Below are 15,259 nucleotides of genomic sequence, written 5' to 3'. Positions count from 1 at the left end.
CGAAGAGTTGGTCAGTCTCAATGAAAAAAACTGGGGAAGACATCGTCTATTGTGCAGTAGCTTGACTATATTCTGAGTCTGGGAAGACAATGTCTTGATTTAGAGTATAGTTAATACAAAGTGAAAATGTGAAACTAATATGTAGACAAACTTATTTTTTTTAAGTAGATTATCGAAAAAGTATGTAGTTGAATTTGATTTTTTTAGGTGCGTAGACAAATTCAATTTTGTTTAGCCCTGATTGCTATGAGAACAGAAGAAGTTACTATAAGCAAAAGATCTCTTTTGGCGTTTAGAAGACATTTTGGAACAGGTTTCCAGTATAGGCTAATTAGTATTTCAGCAGTTTTGTGCCATCTATGATCATCGATCGTAGTAATAGAAATGAAGCGTTAATCCATACCAACTTGATCTTGTTGGCCCAACTAGGAAATGAATGAAGTTGATTCGCTTCAAAGAAGGGATTTGTGGTAACGATGGGATGGTAGATCAGCGTCAATGCCTGAGTGCTTAGGTTGCAGTAATAAGAGTCGCTACCAATGAATTTCAACTACCAGAGTGTTCTATAAGAAAGAGGCGTTAGATAATATTATTATACAAGAATTTTTTGCGCGAAGTATGCGAGTAAATCAATTTACGGAATATTTCTTATACAAGATTTTCTTGTGCAAAGTATGCTAGTAAATCACTTTACGAAATATTTCTTATAAGAGATTCCAAAGAAAATAAATGTTGCCTTTGTTTTCGATAGGTTTAAAGTGATCTATTAACATACTTTTAAGTTTTGATCCTTTAAGTTTATGAAAAGTACGTACTTTCGATCTCTACAAATATGTAATAAAATTCCGATTGTTAGATTTAATGGAAACTGTGAAAAAAGAAGGATTTAGCTCAAATTTACATTCATAGTTTTTGCTATTTTTGGTCTATGTTTAGTGTCAATTGTAGTTTGTGTTGCAATTTTTAAGATTTGATGGAACTTTCTTGATGTTTCTAGGAAAGTTTCATTCAGAGTGAAATTCTTTTTTTCGCTGAGAAGAGTGAAATTCATTAATTAAAAGCTTGTTAGTAGGAATTTGCTAACATGAATCAATTAAGTTATTTAGTGTACTCTATATATGCTACAAAGCCTCAGATTCTGAGTAGATAATTATAAACATGTGGTAATATGGTGTAATGTAGTGAATTAATCTTTTTTCAGTTGTCGACTTGGGTGTGTCTGAATCCATTTCTTGTCCAAATAGCTTGCTAAAATAGGATTGCTGAGACTATCTAACTATAGAATGCTGAGTATAGCGAATCTAAATTTTTTAATTCTTGGGAATAGCAAACCATAGCCAGGAAAAAGGCCGGGTTTAAGCATATTCCCTTTTTCCCCTTTTAATTTCTAATTTCATGATTAACTTTCCCAAATCAAATTAATGTTCTATTCCCTTCTTTTCTCTTTCTTTGATTACTAGTGAAGTTTCTTGAATTTATCACACTCAAAAGAATGTCAAAATTGGGGATTGTTTGATTCATGTACCATACTTAAATCAATTGGTAAGAGTTTAGTTTAGGTTAGAATTACTTCATATCATCCTATCAGTTTTATTAGTTGTATTTAATGCTTTTTAAAAACGAATAATAATTTTTAAACCACATTTTCCCATAAAATTGATTAAATTTATTAAGAACGAACTCATACTAATGCTAGGAGTAATAGGGGCTGCAAATTGAACGGTACACAATTTGATTTGAAAAAAATACGGCACATTAGGTCAAATTAATTTTAGCATGAAACTCTCTTATTTAACATCACGATTAATGGTGTTGCCTAATAATTTCTGATTAAACATATTTAATCTTATAAAAGAAACTAAAAAAGACTTCCAATCTCCATATTTGTTGAGCAACTGTGTTAAGATAATATCATTAATCTCAGTAAGCAAGATCGCCATTGATATAGGGGCAAGAACAATTAACCATAATTTTTTTGTCTGTGGATGAAATCCCTGAGAAGAGTTATTTCCTTATATTTTGTAAATTTAGGTGTTTTTTTAAAAAAATATTGAAGGTAAGCCATAAATGCTAATTATGAGCTTAGTTTAGCCTTATCAAACTTTGTTATCCCTAGGTACTGTAGGTCCTCCTATTGTAACTTTTGTTCCTTTTCTGTTGCACTCAAGTTATTTTCTAGTCAAAGAAGAATTTGCTATGTTCCATTTTAAAAATTAAAATTTATCTAAGTTGGTTCTGAGAATCATTTTTTATTATTGAAACAACAATTATCAGCAGGAAGCGCTTCTCCCTTTTAACGGGCTTTACGCGATGCGAATTAGTTAGAACCCTAAAAGGAGCAACGCAAGGCCGAGTCGGAAAACATAAAATCTTTCAGTTCAGATTATCGGATAGATACAAATGAAACAACAATTATCGGATACATGATTAAACTTTAGCTGATGTAAGTGGAACTTAAAAGGAACAGTTGCTAACAAATTCAAATGTGAAATCTAGTCATGTTAATAAACAAGAGAAAATAAACCTTAAAAATTGTTTATTTTTTTGACTTGTGCTTAAATTGAGTCACTTTCAATTGTATAAAACATTAGTTCCATGATTTTTAATACCATAACTAAATAAGAGTTATGATATTAATTTAATTACGTGATATATTAGGCTAAATGATTCGAGCAAAACATATTCTTATGTTGAATTAGGAGTTTTCTTTGCATACATCTCTACCTAAATTTCAATTTTCTCTAATATCAGTTGCCAATGCTACTTAAGAACATAAGGGGTCGTTTGGCCTGGGAATAAGATAACAATTCGAGATAAAATGCATGATTATTTTGTCATGCATTTGGTTGAACTATTAATTCCGGACTAGCAATTCTGGGATAATTGTGATATTATTTTATATGACACTCACATAACAATTCCAACAAAAAAATAATTAAAAAAAAAATCCACTTCCGAAATAAAATATCAAAATAACAAAGATGCGCTTCTTCAAAGTTCTTTTGCAAAGTCCTTTAGTAGTATTAAGGCTAAAATTGGAATCAAATTTTATTCCAATTTATCTCGTACACAATATAATTAAGCATGCTTTATTATCTCTATATATCTCAGTTTTCAGTTCAATGAAACAAACATCTATCAATAAAAATATATTCACTAAATAATCCTATATTATAATCTGACATTAGAATCTCGATATAACTTATTGACCAGCCAAATCACCTTAAGAGTTGATCTTCAGAATGAATCTTTGAAAGGTTTGTGAAAGATTATGTACAAAAATATCAAGTAAACAATCCAAAAAGCAAAGCAGTGCCTAAAATTCTTTGAATTTGGATTACACATTCTCCTCCACACCCCTCTTCTCCTCATCTTCTTTCATGCCATCATCCTGCTGCCACGTGTCATAGCAAATATCCAAACTGAAATAAATCACCACCAAAGCTTTTCTCCATTCCTTTATCCATCACAAACATCATCACCCCATCATCTTCAATCCTTGTAACAGAAAAAATATATTCAAGAAAAAGAATATATTTTTATTCCACATTGGGGGTTTTGGGGAGTGGGGGGTGGGGTTTCAAGTCGAAATTACAATTACAACCATAAACTATTTCTAAAACTACAACCACGTCCTCTATATTCTTAGCCTCATAATAATTATCTAAAAGAATTAACCTAAATAGCCTCCCCCAACCGCTTAAACTAAAAGTAGTCTTCGGATGTACAATACATGTATAATTCATGTTATATTTAGTTAATAATCCTGTATAATTAGTGTACCAGCTAAAAAAAGTACAAAACAACCTGCTATTTGTGTAAAAATCCCTATCTAAAGTTTATGTTGCTCGAATCTTCAAAAATACTGCTAGGTGTGTGTTGGATTCTTTAAAATTAGTGCATGTTTGGAGAATATATCACAAATGTAACATCATTTTTAGGAGAGTCTGAGAAGCTTAAAATTACCTCCAAATTTGTACAAAACCAAGGGTAGTCACAGAAACTCAAATCAAAACAGTTTCCTATCCAAACAAAACTGCCATCTGTTTTCCTCTAACCATAACCATAGCCTTTACTTCTTAGAAATTCTTAGCCTCACATATTTTTTTCCTAATGCCAGGACAAAATATCCTAAAAAAAAAAAAAAAAAAAAAAAAAAAAAGGAGATCAATGCCCATTCATTCATTACATGTCACACTAATATCTTTAGCTCTATCAGAGAGTCAGAGAGAAGTGATAGCTTCCTCCATAATTCTATCTCTTCCTCTCTAGACAAAGAAAAACCTCTCAAGAAACTGAGAGGAAAAATCAAGAAAACATGGCAGTTTGTACAGTATACACAGCTCAATCACTAAATTCTACTTGTTCAATCTCCACTCCCTCAAAATCCCACTTAGGATTCCACCAAAAACAAGTAATTTTCTACACAAAAAGAGCAAACAAAAGAAGCAACACTAGTACTTGTTTCAAGATAACATGTTCAGCTGAAAAGACTGTTGTGATTGGCTTAGCAGCTGATTCTGGCTGTGGAAAAAGTACTTTCATGAGGAGATTAACAAGTGTTTTTGGTGGTGCTGCTGAGCCACCAAAAGGTGGAAATCCAGATTCAAACACATTGATCTCAGACATGACAACTGTGATTTGTCTTGATGATTATCACTCACTTGATAGAACTGGAAGGAAGGAAAAGGGAGTCACTGCTCTTGATCCTAGAGCTAATGATTTTGACCTTATGTATGAACAAGTTAAGGCTATTAAGGAGGGTGTTGCTGTGGATAAGCCTATTTATAATCATGTTAGTGGTCTTCTTGATCCACCTGAGCTCATTAAGCCACCAAAGATTCTTGTCATTGAAGGATTACACCCCATGTAAGTACTAATTACATGTATGGTTTTAACTTATATGTACTAAGAGTGAGTTGAATTTTTTATATCATCAGGGTAGTTTCATGTGTTGGTTCCTCTGGCTGAATTTATGTGGAAGTGTTTGGTTGCACAGACGGAGTTAGGAGTTTGAGTTTATGAGTTATGAATTCTAGAAAACGCAACTTACTGGGTTCTTGACAATTTGTTTATATATATTAAGTGAGTTTTTAAATACAAATACAAGATTTGAGCCAAAACTATCGAGTTCTGTTGAACTCGTAGGCGAAGCTCTAGCTCCGGCCTGTTTGATTGGAGACGGAGTTTAAGAAATAAGAAAGCTTTTTGAAATTTTTGGTCTAAAAAAAGTCGTATACGATTACGTGGCTATGAAATTATGTCATTAAGAGTAAAATACAAAGTTTAAAGCTAAATTATTTTTAAATATAAAAAGAGTATCATTTTTTTTGGGGATAGATTAAAAACGAAAGTATTTCATATAAAAGGGGTCAAGAGGAGTGAAAAAAAGACTATTTAATTCCACTTATTATAGTTGTTATTTGTTATTTTTTAAATGACCCGAATAATATAAAAAAGTTTTATACTACTAGTATGTAGAAATTAAGCTCTTAGTATGTTATTATTGTTAAATTCTTGAAGAAATGCAGTGGTGTTTTTCTCTTTCTAATGTTAACACACACATGCAGAGTTAACACGTTGAGAAGAACTTTGGTTTCTCCGCATATTCAGATTCTTTTTTTTTTTTTTTTTTTTTTCAGATTCTTTAGTTCTTCCTGTCGTTTGTGTAACCAAACATACTTTTACTTCCCTATAAAAGGGAAACAAGAAGGCAAAAAAAAATGATGGTGAACGGGTTTGGTCTCTTCATCTCCTTTAATGTTTTTATTTTTTTTTGGATATTTTTAAAAATATACAATTTTTGAAAATATTTACATCTCATAGCCCAATATGCAATATGATACAACATTATATCCGGGGGAAAAACATTATACATAATGTATCAACCTTGTACAAAGTGTATACTAGTGTAAAAAAGGTGTTATAAACACAAATATGAGCTAAACCGTGTGGTTATACATAAAATATGAGCTACGTGGCATAAATATTCTCAAAAATAGACATAGAGCGTAATTTTCCCTTTCTCCATTAAGCCATGCTAATTATCATCTGTTGTTTGTAAACTAAGACATTTTTGAGTTAAATAAAGAAAGATGAAGGAAATGAATGTTGGTGAATGGTGATAATGAGGATAAATGCTTCCTTGGTTGAGAGATAATAAAAATGGTAGAAATAGCACCACTAGTCATTTTTGATCCGGTCTTTGAAAATAAATCATTATCATGGAATTTGAAAGTTCACAAGTAAAATTTCGTTATATTATCCTGGAGTTTCATTTGTAAAATTTGAAACTCTAGGACAGTGACTATTTTCCACAAGTGATGAAAAATGGCTATTTGTGAATTTTTCCGATCAAAATGGATAGTTGAGGAGTTAAGGTCACTTTTCATAATGGGCCTCTATAATCATTTGGGCCCAGTCCATTCCTCATTTAATTGTTTCTTCTTATTTTAGTGTTTGTATTATGATATTTTTTGCATAAAAATCTACAATGTTTCCTCATTCAGCTTGTGAGCTTGGTATAATATGCTCGTAAGCAGACATAGTACATTTCATGGCTTTTTCAGCATTATTGGTTGAAAATAAAATTGAATAGAACATCATTTTTTTGGTTTGCCGATTAATCCAATTTTTTTCTTGTCTCAATGTTTGAACCCGAGACATATGATAATGGTGGATGAATCCTATCCATCCCAGCATAATCCTTGGTGGTAAGAAAATATACTTCATATAAATAGTCTGGGTACCTCTATTGCAGCCAAAAAAAAAAAAACTAACCACAGTTCCCTTCTTGTTCAGGTATAGGTAAAGTTAATAAATCCTCACGAGCTTATTGCAGAATTAATATTACTGCTTTTTCTATTATATCGTCGTTACTTTGTAGTTTGACTTGATTGAGATTTAAGCACACACCTAATGTAGTAAATTTGATAATTTATTTTTCATTTTCTATAGGTACGATGAGCGTGTGAGAGAGCTCTTGGACTTCAGTATCTACTTGGATATCAGCAATGAGGTTAAGTTCGCATGGAAGATCCAGGTAACTATCAGTACAATTTAACGAATACAATTTACCTGTAACTACCTTATAAGTAACCTGATTGTGCAAATATCTTTATGCTATCAATGCATAAAACTTAAGACTCGAATGACATATGCGCGACATTGGTTATATTTTACTTAAATGTTATTTCTTGAAATGCAGAGGGATATGGCTGAGAGAGGACACAGCCTTGAGAGCATTAAGGCCAGTATTGAAGCCAGGAAACCTGATTTTGATGCTTACATTGGTGGAGTACTTGGCCTTGAAATAATAATTAACTATGTTGCTTGACTCTTCAAAAACACCGCTGGGTGTGTGTCCGATCTTGCAAAAGCGATGTATTTTTGGAGGATCTGGCACATGTGCGGAAACATTTTTGGAGAGTCCGAGCAATATAGATAGTTAAATCATGATAAATGAATGAAGATGAATAAGATTAGTAACGTGGCAAAATTTTGTGTTTTTGTGCAGACCCACAAAAGCAATATGCAGATGCAGTCATTGAAGTGCTCCCAACTCAACTCATCCCGGATGACAATGAAGGCAAAGTTTTGAGAGTAAAATTGATAATGAAGGAAGGAGTGAAAAACTTCAACCCAGTTTACCTGTTTGATGAAGGCTCCACAATCTCATGGATTCCTTGTGGTAGGAAGTTGACTTGTTCTTACCCTGGCATCAAGTTCACCTATGGCCCTGACACCTACTTCGGCAATGAGGTATGCTAAAACTTGAACATACTACTCAATCAATTGTCTCACTCTGTGGTCAATATTCCATTCGCCTTATGTCGTAGGTGCTCGTTCTATTTTGATTAGAATGAGCCGAGGCTCCGGAGGTACATATGGTTGGCCCTTCTGGTGTCTCGGTGATACAAACAAAGAAAAAACTTGAAAAGGATCTTCCCTTATTCTTGAAGAATGAGGGGCAAATGAATTGATCAAGAAGGCAGGCAACTCGTCTTTCTGAAGAAGAGTGCCTGCCTGAGCGATCTTTAAGTAAAGTTTTCTAGGTCAGGTATAGGTAAAGTTCTTCCAGAGCCAGAGACACAGACCGCTACTCCTTCAGAAACTAGGAATCTGCAAGGGAGGATAGGACACATAATAACTAATTGCATCTTGTAGTTTTGCACTGAGTATTTAGAATATGCTGAATTTAGGTTGGATCAATCTGTGCTAAACTGTTAACAGGGTGGTCAGATGGTAACCGTTTTCAGTCTAGCCTCGACCCAAGGAACTCAATTGCAAGGACATTGTGTCTGATTACTAGTCAGGCTAGAAAATTTAGCTTTGTATTCTGAGGATTCATCTTAGCTTGACTAGTTTTTCACTAGTCATCAACCTACATATCTTTATCCGGGCTTGGGACCAGCAATGTGAGAAAGCAAGCTAACACAGGTGGAATTAGGCTGGAATATTTGTTATACAATCTAATATGTATAGATAAATACTAATAGAATCTTAAAGATTCTTTCTGATACCTCTCATTGGTATGCCGTAATTCTTTAAAGACGACATGCTAGAAATTACCTGGCTAATGCAGAAAGCGGGGTCTGTATCAATTGCTCAGCTATTCTTCCAGAAATCATGCTTGGTTTTCAACATCTGCTTTTCTTCCAACCTACAGGTATCTGTCTTGGAGATGGATGGCCAATTTGACAGACTAGATGAGCTCATCTATGTAGAGAGCCATTTGAGCAACCTCTCCACAAAATTCTATGGTGAAGTTACTCAACAAATGTTGAAGCATGCTGACTTCCCTGGCAGCAACAATGGAACAGGTTTCTTCCAGACCATTGTCGGCTTGAAGATCAGAGACCTCTACGAGCAAATCGTTGCCAGCAGAGCTGGAGCTCCAGTCACAGCTGCAAAGGCCTAAACTTTGATTAACAGCTAGGCACCAGAATCATCATATATTGTACCTTGTTGTTTCTTCCCAATATTTTATTTGCCGACTTCTTTTCCCCACTTTCATATTTCAGTTTCGTGGTAGATAATTCCCCATAAATGAGAAAATACACTTCGTTATGTATTTATTTGTAGCTAATGTGTTGAGAGTTGTAATATGGATAATAAAAAGGTGAAATGAATTTCAATTCCAAGCAGTTTCTGCACTATCTACTCGGAGGTAAAGCTACTCGGACAACAATTTGAGATTGAAACCAACCAAAAAAATTAGAAAACATCATTGTCACTGCTGAGACATAAACATAACATTTCACGCTGAACATTGAGACTAAACATAACATATCGTGAGTTCCAGAATGCCATAAGACTAACATTGAGAAGCATGATGAGATTACCAGAATTTATCAGTACTAATTTGCACATATTAACAACCTAGTACTCAAGGTTCCTACAATGCTAACGCGAAACAACAGTTGGAGAGTAAAATAATATACACATAATACAGTTGATACATACGTTTCAGTCCACTGTCCTCGTGTTTACTTGAGAGTAATAAACTTGTTACTACCATGTTTTGCCCAATGGTTCTTCAGGTCAACTGGATTAGAAAGATCACTACCTTCAGTTGCAAGGGTACAAAGAAGCTTATTATATGCTCCATTAGTCATTTTTCTCCCAGCCACACGATTTCCGGGCTTTGAGGGATTCAAAGGAAGGGGATACTCAGATAAGGAGGTGGTGCAGCAGGATGATTGCCACCCACCTCCACATTTGTAGCACTTTCTAGAAACACCAGTACAGGAACAAAATGGTGGTGGCAGGCCAGAAAAATCAGCACGAGCTCCACTGTGAACTGAATTTGGATTCTTTGTTATCGTCGTCTTTCCACTTCTAGCTTCTCCTTTAGTTTTCTTAGAGGCAGAAGGCTTATTTTCAGGCCGTTCCACTTTCAAAAGTTCTGATACAATTTCACGAATTCCTTTTTTAGATGCCTTGTTTTTTTCAACCTTCCCTGGTTTGGCCTTGAACTTTACATTCACGTTTTGTTTACCTGTCGGGGCAACAGAACGAATAGGAACAGCAGCACAAGGTTTTGATTCGGATCCCAATTTTGTTGCTGGGGGAAAATGTGAATCAAATGTCTCTTCGTTGTGGTTCACTTGAGATGCCATTCGGTAGCTTCCGCGACGAGGTTCCATCCTTGCATGTGCCAGTCCTGCACAAATTATAATTTGTGAGAATTTCAGTAACCATATTTCTTATTTCGGAAAAGGGTCAAATATACCCTTGAACTGTGACAAAGTGGTTAGATATATTACTTTGGGTCCAAATATACCCTTACCGATACTTTGGGTTCGGATATACCCCTCATTATACTTTGAGAAATATACCCCTCCTCCGTTAAAATTGTCCATGGTGGACATGAGATATGATGCGTTCTTACACCACGCATTTTCACCACCCCCAACCCATTTACCCCTCTCTTCCCCTTCTTCTTCCACCACTACCATCTCCTCCCCTCCACAACCTTTGCCGCCATTAGCACCACCTTCATCTCAATAGTTAGACTTAGGTAAAAATTACTTAAAGTACTCATCAAACTGAATACTTCCACTGATTCCAGTGAAGATCTTTCTCCTTTTTTGATTAAAAATGCAAACTGAAATACAAAGTTGGATACTCATCCCTTTATTTAATTAATAGTTAGTTTTGTTAATTAGTACTATATAGAACCAAAAAACGCACAATTACCGTGAAACCTCGTTTTTTTTTATCAAAGCAAGCACATATATTTATAGCATGTAAAAACTCAATAAAGAAAACAAAATAAATAAAATTTTCAAAATCATGAATTTTCTCAAAATGTTTACTTAGAATTGGCAAAGGTTGATGTCAGTGGTGGCCCTCTAATATGATGAAGGTGGAGATGGTGGTGTGTTGTAACGGTGGCAAAGGTTGTGGAGAGAAGGAGATGGTAGTGGTGAAAGAAGAAGGAAAAAAAAGGGTAATGGATTGGGGTGGTGAGGTGCCATGCCATGTGGTATCCACCTTACCTAGTTGTCAGTGCCACATTATATTTCATGTCCACCATGGACAATTTTAACGGAGGAGGGGTATATTTGGACCCAAAGTATAATAGAGGGGTATATTTGAACCCAAAGTATAACAGGAAGGGTATATTTGGACCCAAAGTATAACGAGGGGTATATTTAACCCTTTTGTGATAGTTCAGGGGTATATTTGACCCTTTTCCGTTCTTATTTTCAGTCTGATTAAACTTAGATCCTAAATCAGCAACATTATTTGAAAATGCTGACGTGATTATCCTAAGTCCTAAACAAAGCAATGCAAAGACTATTCAAGAATGCAGATGCAAAACAAAGGAAAAAGCAATTACATGTGAGCGATTGCACATGTTGAAAGCATTCCAAGTCAAAGTCATTGCTGTAACTACAGTAGCTAAGCACATTTCCCATAACTGTTGAGCAAACAATGACAAAGTATTATTCCGTTTTGATTCAAGCCCCATCGAATATTTGAGTAAATTACTTTTTACTCTAAATACACTTGAATATGACTCAGCCACGTTACACTACTCGAATTTCAAAATCAAGTACTAACCCTAATATAATGGAAACCTTATACAAACATTGAATTTTGTGTTATTTCTATGTTTTCATCTGTATTTTGATTATTTCAATACAATTTCTCAGTAGTACATTACACAATCATGGATACAACAACCACAACAATAACAACATAGCCAGTAAAATCCCACCAAGTGGGGTCTGGGGAGGGTAAAGTGTACGCAGACCTTACCCCTACCTTTTGACGGGTAGGAAGGCTGTTTCCAATAGACCCCCGGCTCAAAGAGATGAAAAAGTATCAGTAACAATAAGCAGTAATAACTTAAGATAATAGGACGACGTAGTAAAAAAGAACAAGCAATCCAAAGCAGTATAACAAGACATGACAAGCTACTATCAAACACAGGGGCCTACAAGAGTAATACTACAACTACAAGTATGCAAGGATAAGTAGAAAAACTCTTAACTACTAACCAACCCTGTACCCTAATACGTGACCTCCATAATCTCCTATCGAAGGACATGTCCTTGGTAAGTCGGACCTGCGCCATGTTCTGTTTAATCACCTCTCCCCAATACTTCTTCGGCCTACCTCTACCTCTTCTAAAACCATCCATAGCCAGCCTCTCACACCTTCATACTGGAGCCTCCGCGCATCTCCTCTGCACATGCCCGAACCATCTCAATCTCATATCCTCCACAGAGGCCACTCCCGCTTTTTCCCGGATGTCTTCATTTCTTATCCTATCTCTCCTAGTATGTCCACACATCTGCATCCGCATCTCCACAACTTTCATCTTCTGGACGTGAGAGTTCTTGATTGGCCAACGCTCCGCTCCATACAACATAGTTGGTCTAACCACCGCTTTGTAAAACTTGCCTTTAAGTTTTGGCGGTACCTTCTTGTCACACAAGACTACGGATTCAACCCTCCATTTCATCCACCCCACACCAATACGATGTGAGACATCATCGTTAATCTCTCAATTTCCTTGAATAACTGACCCGAGATACTTAAAACTTTCTTTCTTTTGAATGGCCTGGGTACCAAACTTCACTTCCATGTCAACCTCTTGTGATACGTCGAACTTGCACTCCAAGTATTCTGTCTTGGTCCTACTCAACCTGAACCCTTTAGACTCTAGGGTCTGTTTTCAAACCTCCAACTTAAAGTTAACTCCGCTGCGACACTCATCAATCAGAACTATATCATCCGCGAAAAGCATACACCATCACACCTCACCTTGGATTTGCCGCGTCAATCCATCCATCATGGATATACCCCTATATTTCAAAATCAAGCACTAGCATTCTTTATACAATGAAACTCCTACCACCAAAGGTTGTGGTGGGGTGGTGAGTACCGTATTCATCCTTAACCAGAGGTCTCGTGTTCGAACTATGAGAATGGAGTCGCTTTTAATAGGGAGGAATTTACCCCCAATTCCCAAAGTGTGACTTCTCGGCACGAACCCGGATTAGTCGGGCCACAAAGGGGCATCGGACACCAAGTGAGAAAACAAACAAACAAAAAAAAGCCTTTACATAAAATCTTACATAGCATTTTGTATATAATTGCCATGATCAAAATATATGGATGATGGGCTATTTCAACTGTATAGGGTTTAAGTGTTTTATTTGAAATATTACCCTACTCTATTGCATGATCATTTAGAGTGATTACTCTTAAAATTTTGAATATTACTAATGCCTTTTCATCTCTCCTTGAGCCGGCGGTTTATCAGAAACAACCACTCTACCTTGTCAAAAGGTAGAGGTAAGCTCTGCGTACTCTACCCTCCTCAAACCCCACCTAGTGGGATTATACTGGGTATGTTGTTGTTGTTACTCTTAAAATTTTGAAGTGGGTAACTAGCTCAAACTAAAAATTCCACAATTTGAGAGGTAGCAAAATTGGTGAAATTCCAAGAATGCAATCCCAATTCTAGAACTGATTGAAAAAAAAAAAAAAAGGCGACAACAGCTTATTGGAAACTCAGAGAATGAACATACCCACAAAAGGTGAAAGAAACACACAACAAAAGCCTTCCTTTTAATGCATAAACACCCAACTTCACACTTTTAGCATATATTATAAACCAGATAATGCACAGTAACTGCAGAAAGAAAAAGAGATAAACTTCATTGTCTCAAGAAACAAAGTTTCAAAGGCAGAAAACTTACAGTGGCAACAGAGTGATACAAAGTTGTAATGGGGTTTCTTGTTTTTACTTGTTTGCTTGTTATATCTAAAGTGACAGAGTTGTCTCTAAAGTGGAGGACAAAGAATTATGGCAAAGTCCCAACTCCCAAATTACTCTAGGCCCTTCGGTTGTTCGATTTGGCGCACCCTTAATAAGTAATTAATAAAATTATAAATTAACTATATCAACTTTTAAATATAATAAATTAAATATTTTGAAAAATTAAATATTGAATAATTAAAATAAATTAATAACTAGGTAATAAATTATTTTTTGATTTTTTAAACCGGACAAATAGAAGAGAACATATGCTTTTCGATTAGCGGCAAGTAAAAGTGGATGGAGAAGGGAGTATAATATCCTGTTTGGCCAAATTTATTTTTTCCTCAAAAGTACTTATTTTAAAAAAAGTGAGTGTTTAGCTAAGCTTTAAAAAAAAATAAAAAATGCTTTTAGATGTAATGTGTTTAGCTAAAAAAAATAGCTTTTGCTCAAAAACACTTTTTTTGAAAAAAAAGATTTTTGGAAAAATACATGTAAAGACTTTTTTAAAACTTGGCCAAACACTAATCGTCATTAAAAGATTTTTAAATTAATTAAACAAACACAAATCGATTTAGCCAAAAGTACTTTTTGAAAATTACTTTTTAAAAAAATTTTTTAAAATAAATTTTTTTTAAAAACAAAGTATGCTTATAAACTAGCCATTTCTCCCTTCGACTCCATATAAGTATCCTATTAGTCTTTTTATTTTGATCCAAAATAAGTATCTCTTATATAATCAAGAAAGAATTAACTTTATTTTTCTAAAATTTGACCCTTATCTACAATACCACTAAGAAGTCTTTTAAATTACTCAAAATTTCTATGAAGGGTAACTTAGTCAAAATACCTTTCTTTAGGAGTTACTGTTTTTTTAAGGGTGTGTTAAAGACCAAAAAGATACTTATTATGGATTGGAGGGAGTAATATTTAGGAATTAGTCTAGAGTAATCCTTTAATTGTAAATTTGAATAATTTTAATTTTTGTATGTTTATAAAAATTAAGCACTGTTGATTTTTCTTATATTTATAGCACATGACGATGGATAGATATCTTTAATGAAATTAGCTCGCGAGTCATTTAAATTGGAATTTCTTTTTATCTAGTCAGGCTTCTCCTATTCATTTCCGCCAGTTATTTTGATATCAAATTATTAATTTCAAAAATCAAGTTCTATTATTCTAACTTTCTATATTTTTCATTCTAATCTGAAAGTGAGGTATCAAGATTTTATTATTTATAGTCAACCTGCCAGAAAAAGTAACTTTAGTTTTTGATTTTGATTTTTCCTCTCATGTAAGTAACTTGGTATAGTGATAGATTTTTCCTCACATGCCTTGGTTGTAACTTTAAATTATTTGATCAGCTTAATAATCTTTTTTATGGGAAACAGTTGATTACTTTACTTCAAAACAAAGTAGTGTGTAGCCTAAGGGGTGGATTTGGTGAAGGTATGTTTCGAATATTCCAAAAAG

General features: G+C 34.5%; 2 protein-coding genes across 5 annotated transcripts; one reads left to right on the top strand and one right to left on the bottom strand.

The window, feature by feature from the left end:
- Positions 1 to 4,196: 4,196 nt before the first annotated feature.
- On the top strand, positions 4,197 to 9,146 carry LOC132030105 (phosphoribulokinase, chloroplastic). Its single transcript, XM_059419586.1, has 5 exons — positions 4,197 to 4,869; positions 6,958 to 7,042; positions 7,208 to 7,292; positions 7,517 to 7,761; positions 8,669 to 9,146. The coding sequence occupies exons 1-5, from the start codon at positions 4,319 to 4,321 to the stop codon at positions 8,918 to 8,920; spliced, it is 1,218 nt and encodes a 405-aa protein (XP_059275569.1). The 5' UTR covers positions 4,197 to 4,318; the 3' UTR covers positions 8,921 to 9,146.
- Positions 9,147 to 9,216: 70 nt separating this feature from the next.
- On the bottom strand, positions 9,217 to 13,855 carry LOC132030106 (protein BASIC PENTACYSTEINE7-like). 4 transcript variants are annotated; one of them, XM_059419588.1, is made up of 2 exons: positions 13,722 to 13,855; positions 9,217 to 10,165 (listed from the first exon to the last, which is right to left on the bottom strand). In XM_059419588.1, exon 2 carries the CDS (start codon positions 10,146 to 10,148, stop codon positions 9,489 to 9,491), a length of 660 nt encoding a protein of 219 aa, XP_059275571.1. In that variant the 5' UTR covers positions 10,149 to 10,165; positions 13,722 to 13,855; the 3' UTR covers positions 9,217 to 9,488. The 4 variants fall into 4 exon arrangements, with proteins under 4 accessions (XP_059275571.1, XP_059275570.1, XP_059275574.1 ...); XM_059419587.1 differs by lacking the exon at positions 13,722 to 13,855 and adding an exon at positions 13,551 to 13,705; XM_059419591.1 differs by lacking the exon at positions 13,722 to 13,855 and adding an exon at positions 13,575 to 13,693.
- Positions 13,856 to 15,259: the final 1,404 nt, after the last annotated feature.

The sequence above is a fragment of the Lycium ferocissimum genome, chromosome 9, assembly GCF_029784015.1.
Source record: "Lycium ferocissimum isolate CSIRO_LF1 chromosome 9, AGI_CSIRO_Lferr_CH_V1, whole genome shotgun sequence".
NCBI lineage: Eukaryota > Viridiplantae > Streptophyta > Magnoliopsida > Solanales > Solanaceae > Lycium > Lycium ferocissimum.
The sequence above is the reverse complement of the archived record's forward strand: the minus strand, read 5'-3'. Positions and strand labels throughout refer to the sequence as shown.